The sequence below is a fragment of the Loxodonta africana genome, chromosome 6, assembly GCF_030014295.1.
Source record: "Loxodonta africana isolate mLoxAfr1 chromosome 6, mLoxAfr1.hap2, whole genome shotgun sequence".
Classification (NCBI taxonomy): Eukaryota; Metazoa; Chordata; class Mammalia; order Proboscidea; family Elephantidae; genus Loxodonta; species Loxodonta africana.
The window spans coordinates 36672257-36688171 of NC_087347.1; the positions used below are offsets into that span (position 1 = coordinate 36672257).

Below are 15915 nucleotides of genomic sequence, written 5' to 3' on the forward strand. Positions count from 1 at the left end.
AATGATACACTTTCAAATTGGTACTAAACTGATTTTATTCAATGTACTTTTTTAAACAACTTATGTATAAATACGAAAGCAGGATGACATTTAGATATTTCCAGAAGTCCGATTATATATATCCTTTTTTGGATGTACAAAACTCTGCTGAATGGATTATGAGATCTTCAGGAATTACAGGTTTAGATTTGGCAGAATTTGCATTTTTTAAAAATGTTTTCTGTAGTTCATATTTTTAATCATATCTTTCTATGAAAAAAATCTCCCTGTGACTGTATTATTACAGAATGTTATAGGCATTCTGAAAAGGGCATATGGATCCCTCCAACACCACCAATGGTTAAATTTTCTTAACTGCTTGGGCTTTTTTGAACAGAATCATAAGGAGACAGCAAAGAAGACTGTCGCTAAAGGAAGGCAACATGCTGAATTTTTGTTTCAACAGTGAATAGGAGCCCCTGATATTTCAAATTTTGGCAAGATCTTCCTTCTAAACCTGCCTAAAAGTAAATTTTATTTGGGGTAAAGGAAGGATATCAGAAATCAGTGGCAGAACATATAAGAGGCAAGAAAAAGAGAAGGCAGAAAAGAATTTCAAGGTTAAAAAGAAATGTATTTTTTGGGGTATTGAAAGGGCATTACAAGTTTGTTCACGTACAAATTAAGTTAATCGCTTTCTTCTTTCAAGGATGCGTATTTTCTTTTATCTCTTCATCGACAAGAAAAGTCGAACTATCCCATGGGTATTATCAATTTTAAAGGGAAATATTAAATAATGTTTGTATTATTTCCTTCCCAGCTAAAGGCTTTGTCCAAACAAACCATGTGTAAGCAAGGTCTTGGTCACCAGGTCAAGGCAGAACTCAAAGTCTCCTGGCTGGAAAAGATATGAATGTTTGCTTTGACGCTGAAGTTAAGAGGTAATAGGTAGAGTTTTAATAATAACTCCACTCAATAAAATTCAGCTGAAATAGAAATCCTAAGACTACCACTCTTTACAATGTTTAGGCAGTATTAGAGAGAAGAAACTTGATTTTGGAGTAAACATGGGCAATGGAAGAAGATGTTAAAGAAAATGCTCAGGGAAGAAAGAAGGAGATAAAAGTAGATGCATTAAAAATAGTCAAAGAGCTAGTGACCAGGATCTAAAATGGAAAATCAAAATTCATGTCAGAAATGTAACTTCAATCTCATAAATTAAAATCCACAAAGCAACAGAGGCACATTCAAAGAAGATCTGTTAGGAATCACCTGGTGGAACGATTCTCCCATATAGTTAAATTCGTTTTTATCAAATAATAACCAGAAAGAATGGACATGGCATGTGATTTTCATTTTACTCTAAAGCCTAGCTTTTTCAGATAAGGTTCAAACTCTTAGCAAGCAATCATCACCAATAATTCTTTACTACCTCCAACCTCCCCTTTATTTTAAGAACTCATAGTGTATAAGACGAGGAGGTCAACAGAATACTTAATGAATAGGATTTTAGTTATGGCAACAGATACGTGTTCATCGCTTACCTGCCCGCCTTTAGGCTGGTATTTGATGTTGTCAGTTGATCCGATTTTGGACTTGACATTTTTCAGGTCTGGCAGTGGCTGGTTAATAAGCCGAAGCTGCTTGGGAGTAGCGGGAGATTTTGGAGGAGTACGTATGATGGCGACCTTCTTCTCACTGGGCACCAAGATGGCAGATTTGGGGGTTCCTGGTGTGTGTGGGGTCCTGGGGTAGCTAGGGGTTCCAGGAGTGCCTGGTGTGCGTGAAGAATAACTTGGTGGTGTGCCAGGAGTGATGGCGGTTGATCCAGGGGTAGTGGGTGTTGAGGTGCCACTTTTTCCTGCTCTGCGAATTGGCTCTGACCCTATATTAACAAGCAAACAAAACAAAACCCCACAACATTAGCATGTTCTCAAGATATCCCTCTTCTCATAGATTGTTAGAACTCAATTCATTTAATTTCTAAAGCATTTAGAAATGTATATGAGTCATCATAATAACACTCAAAAGGGTTAATGACCTCCTTTCTTTCATAACCTGCTTCTTTTGAACTGGTATTGCTATTAACACAAAGATAAAACCTGGTTATTTTCCTTAATACTCATGTAAGTGTGCCAAAAGCTATTTTCTAATGGTGTGATCATTAAGGCATGTGGATCTGTCTTTAGTTGAAAGAAGAGTCTACACTGAATGATATGTATGGTATCCACTTCTCTCTGCAGTAAATTTATTCACAGATTCAGGTGGACCCACAGCATTGGGCCATGTATTTAGACCACAGAGTTTTTGCCTGTGTAAAATGGTATTTGTTAAATTGTGTTTCAATATTACTTTCTCAGCTTATCTTGAGGAGCACTGTGAGTTGTTTATTATAGGCCATTCATACTATGTCATATATTGTCCTAATATACCCTGTATTGTGTCCTTATAAGGAAAATTCTCTCAGCTTTTAATATCAAAAAAATCTATTTCTCTTCTAAGAACTGGAATGTTATAACCATATATCCATGATGGATCTTGTACCTCATTGTGCCTGTTCTGCTGCTTTCATCACTCCTTTGGGAGTTTGGTGTCAAATCAACCATCCATCACTGTCAATTACGTAGGCTATTTTGAGATGCATTTCTTCGCCTCAACTTGACCTCAGCCTCATTTTATTATTTTACTTTTTTCCTCCGTACTACATTTCTCTGATATTATCTTTTGAATGTAAGGATTTTTGAGTGCTATTTTGAAGGAATGCTAATATAAATAAGAGTATAGCATCTTGCAGACTTCAAAGCAATTTTATGGGTGAGGGACCTCCTCTGTATTATTTGCCACTGTAGCTGGCATTATTGCCTTTCATGGGCCTGAACACAGTAGGTGTTCAACAAATATTTTTTGAATGGAATGAATTGGATTTAGAATTTATCAGAAGTCTGATGAGATTTTTTTTTTTTTTTTTTCTTTATGGAGACTGAGCTGAAGTGATGTTAAGGGTGTAGAAAACAGCTTCTATTAAAATAAAACATTTTCCTAAAGAGTCATTTCCATCAGTAGCATCACTAAGGGAGTGTGTGTGGGTGGGTGCAGACCACTCCAGGTGACACTGTCAGAGAGGGGTGACAACAAACTGACTGTCTAAAATTTTTGTAGTGTTTCAGCAGAAATTTATTTTTTATAAAAATATCCCTGTGGTCAGTTATAAGAAAACATTTTTCATAAGCCCAGCTTACATGTCTCAATACACCTACAAGGCTAAAACTCTCTGCTAATTTACCTTTCGAACCTTCTAATGCCCGATTACGATGACACTTTGAATCATATGGTTTCGTCTGCCTGGGCTACAAGCACACGTTGTTGTTTTCGTTGCAGCTGTGTTTTTATAGTCACTGAGTTTGTCAGTTTCTGGTGTTTTAGCTATCATATTGTGGTAATTATTATTTGTGAACTTATATCAATAGTTTTTCTGAGAATGAAGTATTTGTCTGATACAGGAGGAGGTCCATGGGGAGAAGATGAGATCATGAGTTACTGTACTGGATGACATCAACCCAAGTGACTTCCATACTTGTAGAAAATGGCTTTAAGCTTGAAACAAAGTAAAGGATAAAAGACTTGTGTTACATCTGAGGAATGAGGAATGATCACAAGTAACAAGGTCTTAACACTGCGGTTCAGTACATATGATCAAGTTTTATTGTAATAAACTTTCCTACAGTTGTCAAAATGATAAGTTTAAGTGTTTCCTATTTGGTCCTATTTAGTTTAAGTGTTTAACCTATTTGAAGAGGTTAAATCTAAGATACCAAAACAATTTTAAAAATATTTACCAGTTACTGTATGAAACTGTGCTCTTATTTATCTTGTCAACTCCTCAATGACAATGCCTTTCTCTCCTCTCTGGCTAAATAAACTTGTGGCATGGCACTGTTCCTTAAGATTTTTTCAGTAGCAGTACAAAGTGCCAGAACATTCCATGTGCAGTTAAGGAGATGATAGGACAGGAGTAGGCAAATTCCTTGTTCTTTTAATTGTCTTTATGCCTTTTAGCTATTGCTACATAAAATAGACCCTTTGTCTTTAGATTATCAGAGGATCAATTAAGTTCATTACCTAATAATGCAATACAATATGCCCATGAACATAAGTTAAAAGTCAAACAGAATTGGCTCCGAATATTTCAAAAAGCAACTCACATACAGATACATTTTAAAATGCAGCATGCAGTAGCTTGAATATGTGCATTTATGGAGAAAATGCCATTTTGTTTCCATAGCAACAAATACAAGCATAATTCAAGGTGTTCCTCTGGGGCATGCAGTTCCTTTGAGACCATGTTTTGTCTCATCACCCCTGGATTATTTCTGATGGCCAATTTCAACCCTAGATATTGGAGATAAGTTTTTCCCTGGATTACTGACTCTTAAATGCCCTCTCTGCTAGTTCATTTGACCCCTTTATTTTTGCTAGGATAAAAAGAATTTTAGTGGTTTCAAAACGTTCTTAGTTCATACTTCAAGGAATGCTGATATTTCATGAAACTAAATAGTATAGGGTACAGTCAGTCTAATTTTAACAAACACTTTCACTGTAGGCAAGTAACACTGTTTAAAGTGTCATGCAAAATAGTCACCCTTGAAGCAGGCCAAGTGTTATTAAACATTTTAAAAAAAGAAATCCTGAAATCAACTGTAATGTGACAATGGTAGTGACTCCCATCATTTTGTCCTGGTCCTTACATGACAGATACTATTCTCCAAATAATTCTACAGAGAGGTTCTCTAGTGGTATTGCCTGCAAACAAATATACCAAAAGAAAAAGAAAAAAAACAAACCCGTTGCCATCAAGTCAATTCCGATTCATAGCAACACTATAGGACAGAGTAGAACTGCCCCATAGAGTTTACCAAGGAGTGTCTGGGGGATTTGAACTGCTGATCTTTTGGTTAGCAGCAGTAGTTCTAAACCACTACACCACCAGGAATTCCAAATAAATATAGAGAAGGCATCAGGAGCACAGGTTTTGAGGTTATCAGAGGGCTGAACACCAAACTCAACCATTTTCTATTTGTGTAGCGTTGGACAAGTTACTTAACCACTCTAAAAATCAGTTTTTCTCATCAATAGATTGAACAAAGCTATTAAAATCTAGCCTTCAGCATTATTAACTACAGTGAGTGAAATAATGTACGTTAAGAATTTAGCATCAATATGCGCTCATTTTGTTGTTGTTAGTTGCCGTCAATTCCAACTCATCGTGACTCAAGTGCTCCATAAATGGTAGCTATTTTTGTTGTGATAGTAAAATATTTATGAAAATAATGCAAAGCTATGTTTTACTAGATAGACTTAGTAGCAACCTGACATGTAAGTGGGCAACGACTAGAGCCTTTTTATATCCCCTATATAAACTGTAAAAATAATTGCCAACCAGTTCATCAAGGACCATCAAACAAAAAGAAACATACGCTATTGCACAGAACATGCTACATCTGCAGCCTCATTTGGAATGTAGACTCAACAAACTGACCAGAATCCTAGGTTTTGATTGTTGACTCTCCAGTTTGATCCTAGAACTTGGAATTCTACTAAGAGTTAAGCTTATATTGATATATATTTAAAAAATCACTGACTATTGGTTTTGTCTATTAATTATTTCTTCAGAATTTTATTTTTTGCTATAAATTTTGAAATAAGAGAGAAATTATATTCTGAAAAAATTATTTAATCTTATTGAATGAATGAGGGCAGTGGTGGTGCAGTGGTTCAATTCCTGGTCAATATACTCAAGCACAGCAACCATTTGTCAGTGGAGGCTTGCATGTTTCTACGATGCTGAACACGTTTCAGCAGAGTTTCCAGACTGACAAAACTAGGAAGAAAGGCCTGGCAATCTACTTCAGAAAATTATGTCTCTATGATGCCGAACACGTTTCAGCAGAGTTTCCAGACTGCCAAAACTAGGAAGAAAGGCCTGGCAATCTACATCAGAAAATTAGCCAATGAAAATTCCATGGATCACAATGGTCCGATTCTGTTGTCCTATTGTGCATGAGTTGCCTTGAGTCAGCAGCCAACTTGCTGGCAGCGAACAACAACAATTTAGGAAATCACAGGGTGCTATGTGCCCCTTTCCTCTATCAACGGAGGAGCTAGGTATTTGGGACTCATCATTTACAGTCCAGATTTTCTGATTCTTAGGATAAATATTTTTAATGCATGTTTTATTTGAATGATGTAAAAGATAAGAACATAATAATTTCTCTGCCACTTAAGAGGTTAAAAAAAAATAACAAGGAAGAGAAATGAAAATAAACCTACTAGTGGTCCGTCGTGCTGAAGAAGAGATGGAGCTATTAAGAGAGAAGGAATTCTCATCTCTGTCTCCTGACACGCCTCGGCGAGGAGGGAGGATGGAGGAGGGTCTTGGCAAAGAAGAGCGCTTTTCCGGGCTCCTGGTAACTCCATCCTGATTGAAGGAAAAGAGGACAGTGCATTCCTACCAATCTTTATTTTAATTATATAAAGTGATTACATTGCTCTGATTTTTTCCCTCCACTTATGATAGATGAATTTATTTTAAAACACACTAACACATTTTATACACCTATAAACATTTTTGCTTTATAGCTTAGAGATCACATTTTCTCAAAGGTCCATGTCCAAACTATTTATTATATATAATGTAATTTATTATTATTAATTATATATAATATGATATAAAATAAAATACACTATATATCATATATAATTTGTTCTGTTAGTTTATATTTAAAATTTCACAAGATAATCAAAGTAGTAAAAAATCAATCTTGGATAGCATATCTAGATACAGAGAGATATTTTCTATATTTTTTTACTGGTTAGGTTGTTAACAACTATTGAAACTTTTAATTTGTATTTGTTTCTAATACAGTCTATTGTTTATGTCTCATATGCTTTAGAACTTTAAGTCTTTGCTGTCACATATTTCCTGAATCTTGTCCTACAACCTTCTCCCAAATTATATTCCTTTCTGCATCTTTTATTGACCTGCTGCCTTACCTTGTTCCCTGATTCTGAGTATGGCAAACGGTCTGTGGAGCCCGCTGAGTTGGGCTGCATTAAAAAACTGTCAGAAAATGTAGCCCTTTTAGTCGTACTAGGGCAGGCTGAGCTGTATCTTGGGGACTTTGTGCTACCCTGTAAGGCAGGAATCTTTGACAAGGTAGAATTCTAGCCGTGAAAGAAAACAAACAAAAGCACAACATAAACCAAACTATGAAGTAAAAACAAAATAAAAAGAAGCATAAACATATAAGAAATTAAATGTTTAACTTTAATAAGAATACATGATAAATGGTTATAATTAATGATAGAGATGTACATTTATGTGAGAACAAGACACTTTCATTGAACACCTCCTTTTAACTGGAATTAACTTAAGGATACTCATATAAAAATGTATGCCACACATAAAAAGAAAACTAATGCTAAATTATTTGACCTTACATTAATCAGGTTCAGACCAGGCTTCCATGTTATTTGATCTCCTTTACTTACAAGCACTGTGGTTGTTTAGGCTTGGTACATAGCAGTGGCACAATGACTATTTATTGAGTAAATGGTGGGTGGATGGACAGATGGATGAGTGGATGGAGAGAAGGAAGGATGGATGGAAGGATGGAAGAATGAATAACATTGCTTAGATATGGAAGAACTGGCTTTGTGAAATTCTGAGACCAAATGGATGGTTTGATACAGGAATCTGTAAGTGTATAACTGCACTCAGAGAAACAGAAGACATGACTGCAAGTATTAACCCTGTAATTTAGCCTCTGAAAGAGGGGCAGAAAAGACCCTTTCTGGGAAGAAGCATGGTAGTGCTGAGACCTCCCACTGTTAAGGTCTAGAGCCAGAGTTTGGGACAGAAGCAGAAAAAATATGAGCACACCTCTCTGGTGTGGACTACTTTGGGTGAGCAGAATCACTGAAAGCCCTCTGAGGCTGAGGTGGCCATTTTTCTTCAGTACTGAAATTGCTCAGGAAGAGAACATAATTTCAAGATGTTCTCGTCTCTGCGAGAAGCTTGGGTTATTCTGAGGATTCAATTATAGAAAGTTTTTGGAAGCAATTCCCACACTGTATATTTATATCCAAGACATAGTCATATTCCTAATATATACTATTTTCAGTGAGTTTAAAAGTGAGTATTATATTCACTCCTGCTTCTGTGCCTTCTGGAGGAGTGGGGAAATAAGCTCCCTGGAGGGTCCCTTATCACATTCTGATGAGTTTAAGTGAGATTTGGCACAATGGCCAACTCTTTGCAAATGTCAAACCTTTTCAAAGAACTCTTGTAGTAACTGAAATCACTGCATGATGAGAGACCAAAATAAAGGCTCCAAATATTGAATTCTACTATTTGAGGATGTGTTATCAATAGAAATTGCACTTTATAAAATAAGTCTTAAGATGGAAGAATATTACAAATGGAAGTTAGCAAGGTGATGATTAAAATCTTTTTTTCTGGTTAAAAGGAATGCTTGGTGGCTGAATTTTTAATTTTTAAATGAAACTTGATATACAATTATCTAATATAATACCAAATACAGATAAAATGTTTTTTACAGATTTCTATGTATAAAAAAAAAATGTATAAGGTCTCTAATTAATCTATTGGTCTATAATGGCACCATATTTGGAAAATATCCTGAGAGTTTATCAGAATTCTTTCTCTAATAAACACAGCTCTTAAGAAAAAAAAAAAAAAAAACCTTAAGGTATGTACATAATTCATATATTGATAATATTTCAAGAACTTCAGAACAACATGTTTGAGGCCCAATATTGGGAAAAACTTTTTTTTTAAAGATTAAGAAAATTTCTTTTAAGACAATCTACATTGTCTTTCATCAGAGAACTGCAGTGCTTATATATAATGAATCTATTTGATGAGTGAAATGGATACTGGCACCAAGTTATACTCTAGAATTAATAACATTTTTATGCATAGACTACAGCTGGTATGATGTATTATAAATTCTTAAAATGAAAGTCAGCCCCCAAAAGACTGCCCATAAAAGTCACAAGACTTAATTTGTAGGTGTTGATAGCTCCTGAGGAGACTGTCTGCAAGCAAGTGGGCTGGATGTATGGCTTTTTGGAAGAAGCTGTGCTGGCATGCCACTTGTCTCATGGCGGACTCTGTTAAAAATACAAGCAAGTAAGACAAAGCCAAGGGAATTTTTATAATCAAGTGATTAATATAATTTGTCTGTCACAAAAATAGCAGTTGAAACTGAGATTTTATCTCGACTTTTAACCTCCATATCCACTTCGGCAGAGTCAGAAGCGTTCACAGATTGCACATATCAGTTCTTGTTTTAGACACATCGCATCTTGAGTGGGAAGTGTTACTGGGTCAGCACAAGTCATTCTGCTTTGATTGATCCCACCCACAAAAGGCTGAATATTGAAAGTGTGACTTAGGAAAGAAAATGGAGTAATTGGATTGCCTCAAATTACAGAAGGTAACTACTAATGCCATGCTAAAAAACAAAACTACAACAAAAAAACCAGCCAAACCAAAAAGAAAAGAAATAAAGGATTGTGACTAGGTCAGGTTCATAATAATGAAGATTAGTTAAAGAATCAGAGAGAACTATTCTGATGAATGTACAGAATATCAGAGATAAATTAAGAAAGAGTTAACCTCAGGGATTTTAGGAAACATATAGGAAGAAGATGAAGTATTAGGAAGGAAAAGAGGAGAATAATAAATGAGGGGAAAAAAAAAAGAAAATGACGGTGTAATCTCTTGTCTTCAGAAAGTCTACAAGGGCATTGACAAAAGAAGAAAGTTTTGTATCAGGAAATGTACATGGTTTCTGTAGTAAGTGTAAACATTGAATGCTGATTCCTGTTGGTTTACTGGAAGACCAAGGAACTTGGAAATTTCCTAAAGCTTTTCCAAACAATGTTCACTTAAAAATTCCTTTCTTAAAGGGGCAAAGCTCAGACTTACTTTTTATATCTGCTCCTGAAGACTTTCATCTTCCAAATACAGGCAGCCGCTGGGTTATGAAAAAGATCTGTTCCTGTTTCTTTAAGCTTGATGTGTAAGTTAGTTAAAACAGGTGCATATGGTTCTTATTTAGCCTTACTTTTTGGTGGCATAGTGGTTAAAAACTATGACTGCTAACCAAAAGGTCAGCAGTTCGAATCCACCAGGTGCTCCTTGGAAACTGTATGGGGCACTTCTACACTGTCCTATAGGGTTGCTATGAGTCAGAATTGACCCGAAGGCAATGGGTTTTAGTGAATGAAAAGGTTCAAAGCCTTTTCAATGACTTCAAAGCTGCACTTGCAGCACGTGAAGGTGATTGTGATGAAGAATTTGTTTCCAGTAGAGGTTGGTTCAATCGTTTCAAAGCGAGAGCAAATTTTTCTAACATTAAACGACAAGTACAAGTTGTCCCTAAATCAGACGTTCATAACCCAGGGACTGCCTGTAATAATAGTAATAAAAGTAACAAGTATCACTATTTATTGAACGAATACTATGTGATACCGGGTACAGTTTTATAGAGTTACTATATTTAATTTTCATAACTAACATAATTTAACCTGCTTATTTTTTAAAATTAAAGTACAGGAAGTAAAGGATCATACTGCTAATAAACGTTCAGAATTTAGATCTGGTCTGTTCACAGCCCTGTTCCTAACCACTGCAACTTGCTACTTCCCCATTAGGAACAGAGGTGAAGAGACATAAATCTTGAAAACAGATTGCACTCAAAATAAAGTCTGATATTTATCAAAGCAAGAAATGTATTCTATTGTTTGCCATCTGTTCAGGAATATGTCTGAAAACACATAAAAACCAAATGCTTTCTTTTATCAATGTAAAGCCCGTCAGGTTAAAGATGATTTGGTTGTCACTGGAAATAAATCACAATTTTTCACAATAAAGAAAAAAATAGAAGTCTAAAATATCACCAGTTTTTAAAAGTCCAAACAAAAAAATTGCAATTTACATATCAGGTGTAATGGCTAAGACTCATGAATGCTGTGATTTTACTGATTAACATTATTAAAATTGTTTGTTGTAATTTTAGAACTTAATTTTTTCTGTCAATCACAAAGGAGTAAAAATACTTGATAACAACTGTGGCCTGTTAGACAAAGGTCTTTAAAATAGGATTAATAACATAAAAAGTAAAATTAACAAAAGAAGAAATATAAAGGATTTGTAGACATATGAAGAAATTCAACATCATTAATAAAAACCAAATTAAAACGAGACAGTATTTCATTTCCATAATTTGGCTGATATAGAAAAGAATATATGAATATCTAGTAATAATGAATGTGGACAACTCATATACAATTGGAAGAAGTATAAATGAATAGAACCTTTTTGGAGAGCAATTTGGCACATGTAACAAAACTTTAAATATGGACAGTCTTTTACAAACAATAATTTCACTACTAGGAAATTATCCTAAGGCAATGTGTAGGGATGTATTTCATGGGTTTAACCGAAAGGATTTCTAGAGTTAAACTGTTAAAACAACCACAAAAAAGTCTGAAAGTCTAGATAAGCAATTTGAGTATATGCTTGCAAATAAATAAAATGAAATATTATATAGTTACTAAAGTGATGTAAAAGATTATTTTATGGCATGGAAATATGTTTATTGTTTAATAAAATTTACACAGTAAATGCCTCCATTTTTGTTATTAAATGTATAGAAATGTATTAAAAAAACCTCAAATATTTTACATCTAAATGATAACTAAAGTTATCTTTAAATTCAGGAATTATAACTGATTTTTTTTTTTTTTACTTCTTTTGGTTATTTAAATTATTGTAATCTAAATGACTTCAAGCCATTTTGTCATAGTATTATTTTTAATAAAAAATGAAAACATCTAATAAAACATAGTTTAGTATTAATTACCACAGTTTAACTTCATGTTTTGAAAAGTAAGTAAAGTGAGCTCCCTAATTTTTGCAAGATCATCCTATTTCATGTGTTTTTGTCTTAATAAAGACAAAGCCTACGTTCTGACCCTGCCCTTACCAACTACCATCGTGTGTCCTTCCAGAAGCCGTTAAAACACACTTGGGTGTCACAGAGAATCATTCCAGGTGTATGAAAGATTTAAAATGACGTAAAGAGTAAACATCTAAAGCCTAAACTACACCTCAAGTTAATTCTGCAAATAATGCAGAAAGGAACTTCAAATGAAGGAAAAGGAAAAGCTTGTTTTACTCACAGAGACTTTGTCCTTTGCCTGTTTAAATACACCAGGAGCCTGAGCTGATTCACCACCTGCTGCTGTTGAAAGGGAAGGACACAAAACAAACAACCTCAAACTTAGTGGTGAAAGACCACGTAATGCATTTTTCAACACCTTTTGGACAAGCAGTTGCTAATGACAGGGAAGATCCTCCGTATTTTGAGATTCAAATTCGTTAACTAAAGAAACCCGTATAACATAATAGCACGTGGCTCACACTGTGTGTGATAATTAATATAACCAAGTGTTTACCAAGCACAGGTAAGCACACCAAATAATTTCCTCTCGGCTACCGAGATACATTTGAATCACTACTCACGAGTAAGAGCTTGTGAAGTGGAAGTTACTCACAGAACAGCGATTCATGAGCCATAGAATTTAAGGAAAAGAGGGCTGATTGGCTTCTAGATTTGTCATGATATACAAGAGTGTTCATGGAAGTTCCCAAAACCTCTTCTTGTTCTGCGAACTACTGGCATGCCAGCAGATGTTTGTGCCATTTTCTATTCTAAGCGACCATGGCCTGCCAACCCCATTCCCTCTGCACCCCTTCATTTCATAAAATAAATAACAAAATCATTTAATGTAAAAAATGCACCACGTGAGTAGAGAGGGGAAGAAAAATAGCTTGTCAAGGAGAGAAAACACAAGAGGAATTTTAAGTTCAGTAATATCAAACATGTTCTATACATGCACTTCCTGTATGAAATTATTACCACATCTGTTACTGTTGTTTCTCTTGCTGCTGTTTGATACTTCTGGTTTGAATTTTAAACTTCATTATCTCTAGCATATTTCTGTTGATGACTTACCTGACTTGACTTAAATATCTCTCATGATTTAAAACAACCCTTTGTGTTTCTGAAAACCACCCATATTTTTGTACTTAGAGAAAAAGAAAATTGTACTTGGAAAATAAAATATTCAAGTGTGTATGTTTACCCATTACCTTCAAGTCCATTCCAACTCATAGTAACCTCAGTAAGACAGAGTAGAACTGCCCTACAGGGTTTGCAAGGCAGTATTCTTTATGGTAGCATACTGCCATATCTTTCTCCCATGGAGTGGCTGGTGGGTTTGAACAACTGACCTATCAGTTAGCAGCTGAGTGCTTTAGCCGCTGAGCCACCATAAGAGAGAAAACCTCAGCAAAAAATTACTTATCCTTAGAAGCACCGTTAATGAGTTTCAAAAAAGTTCTTACACCATGTGCGGCACTAACACAAAAACATTAACTCTCTTGGATTTGCTATCTACAAGTTATGTAGGAATGGCTAGTAAGATTATTCACAAATTCTAGAACTGATTCCTTAAAGAAGCAGCACAAATGATACCTTCCTATCACTTCTATGCTGTATCTCAAATTTCTGCGAAATAGTTTGTTTGAAACTCATGACTCCCATGTTCAGTATATGCTTTTTTCTTGAATGGGTACCTTAATCTTCGACTAGAATAAGGGAAGACACAAAATAGTCCAAAGAACTTAATTTCCTTTAAAGACTGAATTTAAAAAGCCTATTAAAATTAGTAACTTGAATATCAATGTCATGTAGTCACCACATTAAACCATTTGACATGTCCTCTGAAATTCCACAATCCTGATGACATTTTTCAGTCCTTTTAGGTAGGATATAGGATTTTTATTCCTAAATCAAGATATTCTTCTCCGTGCCCAAACGTTTGTCTAACTAGAAGAAAAATACCAAGTTTAAAGATGCTAAAAACCTGAGCAAATGAACTAAAAAAGATATAACACAGGATTTAGAGATGTGGTGTTAATTCCTAACTCCTAACTTAGAGGAACTCCTCATTCTGAACCTTCATCATCCAGGTTTGTGTCTAAGCCTTTCACTTTCAAATCCTGCCTTAGATACCGGTTCTGGAATGACAGCGCATGAGAAGATTCGTATATGAAAAACACAAACACAAAACACTTTAAATTTTAGTGGCTATCACAAAACCATCAATCACCTTCATTTTCTTTCTCTCCCATCAAAGATTAACGCTGCTCTTAACCTTTAAAACCATCCAAAGATTTATGCACAGGCCTTTATGATTCATAATGAAAATGAAGTTAATTCCTTTCTGAATTAGCAAACCAATATCTTCTTTTATACACTACAAGTTGGTCACTTAATAAGTGACAAAGTAAAATATAAAGTAAGATGATCATAGTATCATTATACATATAAAATAAATACTGCACACTCAAATTTAGGAATAAAGTTTGCATTACAGATATTTGTATGGGCTTTTATGATACAAATAATTTGTAACATGTTTTATTCCTTCATTCCATCACTTCTTTACTAAGTAAAAAATGAGCATAATTTGGAGAAGACAGAGAAGTAAAAGGTAGCAAAATAGAAACAAACTTGGGATCTAAGATATTCAGGGCAGAGGAGTTTTAGAATTTGATACTGAATTATATAAGAAAAATCGACAGTTTTGATCCAACACATTTAAGAAAATCAAATGTCAAGGTGTTAGCCAAAAGATGTAGTACAGTAGATTGAAAGCCTTGCTAATTTTGGATATGAGGAACAAAATCTGATGAGATTACCAATTTCATTTTTCTTCTGTTAATTTTCATCTAAAGAAGAGATATTTTACAAATCACAATTTTACCCTCACGTTGCTTTTCATTTTTAATCTCTAAATCACTGTGCATTCTTGGTGTGATTTTTAGTAAATTCATCAACATCAGTAACAGATTTGGCAGTAACAATGTAGAAAATAGGAGAAATACGTATGGGTTTAAGCATGAGGGAGGTAGAAAAAGCAAAATAATGAGAACGCATACCATAATTAAACTTATCACCATCATCTAACCAAAAACACAGGATGCAAATAGGACTCCTCATAACATGACATTAGAGCATAATGCCAAGATACAATCACGCATTGGTTAAGTCTGACTATGACAAAGAAATATATGAGCAAAAGGGGATAATGATACAAGACACTTAATAGCAAAATTGTTCATGACCGCTGAGAATTCTTGGAAGAAAAACAAAATAAGACTCTCCTACAGCAATGACATTAAAAAATAAAACAAACAAAAAAAGAAAGTCTATGTTTGCCAGCCACATTGCAGAATTGAACAGTCACCTGTCGTTTTCCGCTTAACACAGGAGAGATGAGTTGGTCTAGTATATTTGATAGCAGGTTTTAAAATGAATTTCCTGGAGGGAGAGTGGGCCTGAACTTCTGTTTTTTTAGCAAGTTCAGCCTTCTTATAAACTGCTATGAATAAGAAAACACAAAAAGCATACCATCAGGAAAAAATAAACACTTGGAGCAAAACCGAAAGAAATTTCATAAATAGTTACCACTGTTAAGCAGTTTCTTCCACAAAAGAACAATAATAAATTACTTTAAAAACATTTTTAAAGAAGTGATTGTTAAATGAACCTTTTTTCCTTCTCACTTCATCTCTGGAGACTGTGCTAGGTTCCTTTTTAGCTATTTTTCTTTCAGGAGTGGAAATTCTGCCTCTCCCGGTTTTAAAGGGCTTTTCTTTTCTATGTTTCTCAAGAGATGATCTCCGAGCTTCCTTTTCAGCTTTCTCCTCTTTAGGAATAGTTTCTAACTGTTCTGTCATGATGCTCCTATCATCATCTGCGGATCAAAGCAAATCAT

The 15915-nt window shown here is 34.7% G+C and overlaps 1 protein-coding gene across 3 annotated transcripts in view; it reads right to left on the reverse strand.

Moving 5' to 3' along the window:
* MAP2 (microtubule associated protein 2) overlaps window positions 1–15915 on the reverse strand; it is a 68809-nt gene that overhangs the window by 18742 nt on the left and 34152 nt on the right. The window contains exons 5-10 of one of the 3 annotated variants that reach the window (XM_064286726.1): window positions 15688–15894; window positions 15385–15519; window positions 12250–12311; window positions 7030–7200; window positions 6307–6454; window positions 1524–1864 (exon numbers count right to left, since the gene is read on the reverse strand). In XM_064286726.1, the coding sequence (XP_064142796.1) occupies window positions 1524–1864; window positions 6307–6454; window positions 7030–7200; window positions 12250–12311; window positions 15385–15519; window positions 15688–15894 (1064 nt within the window). The remainder of the gene's footprint in view (window positions 1–1523; window positions 1865–6306; window positions 6455–7029; window positions 7201–12249; window positions 12312–15384; window positions 15520–15687; window positions 15895–15915) is intronic. The other 2 variants (XM_064286727.1, XM_003406092.4) reach the window with 2 other exon arrangements.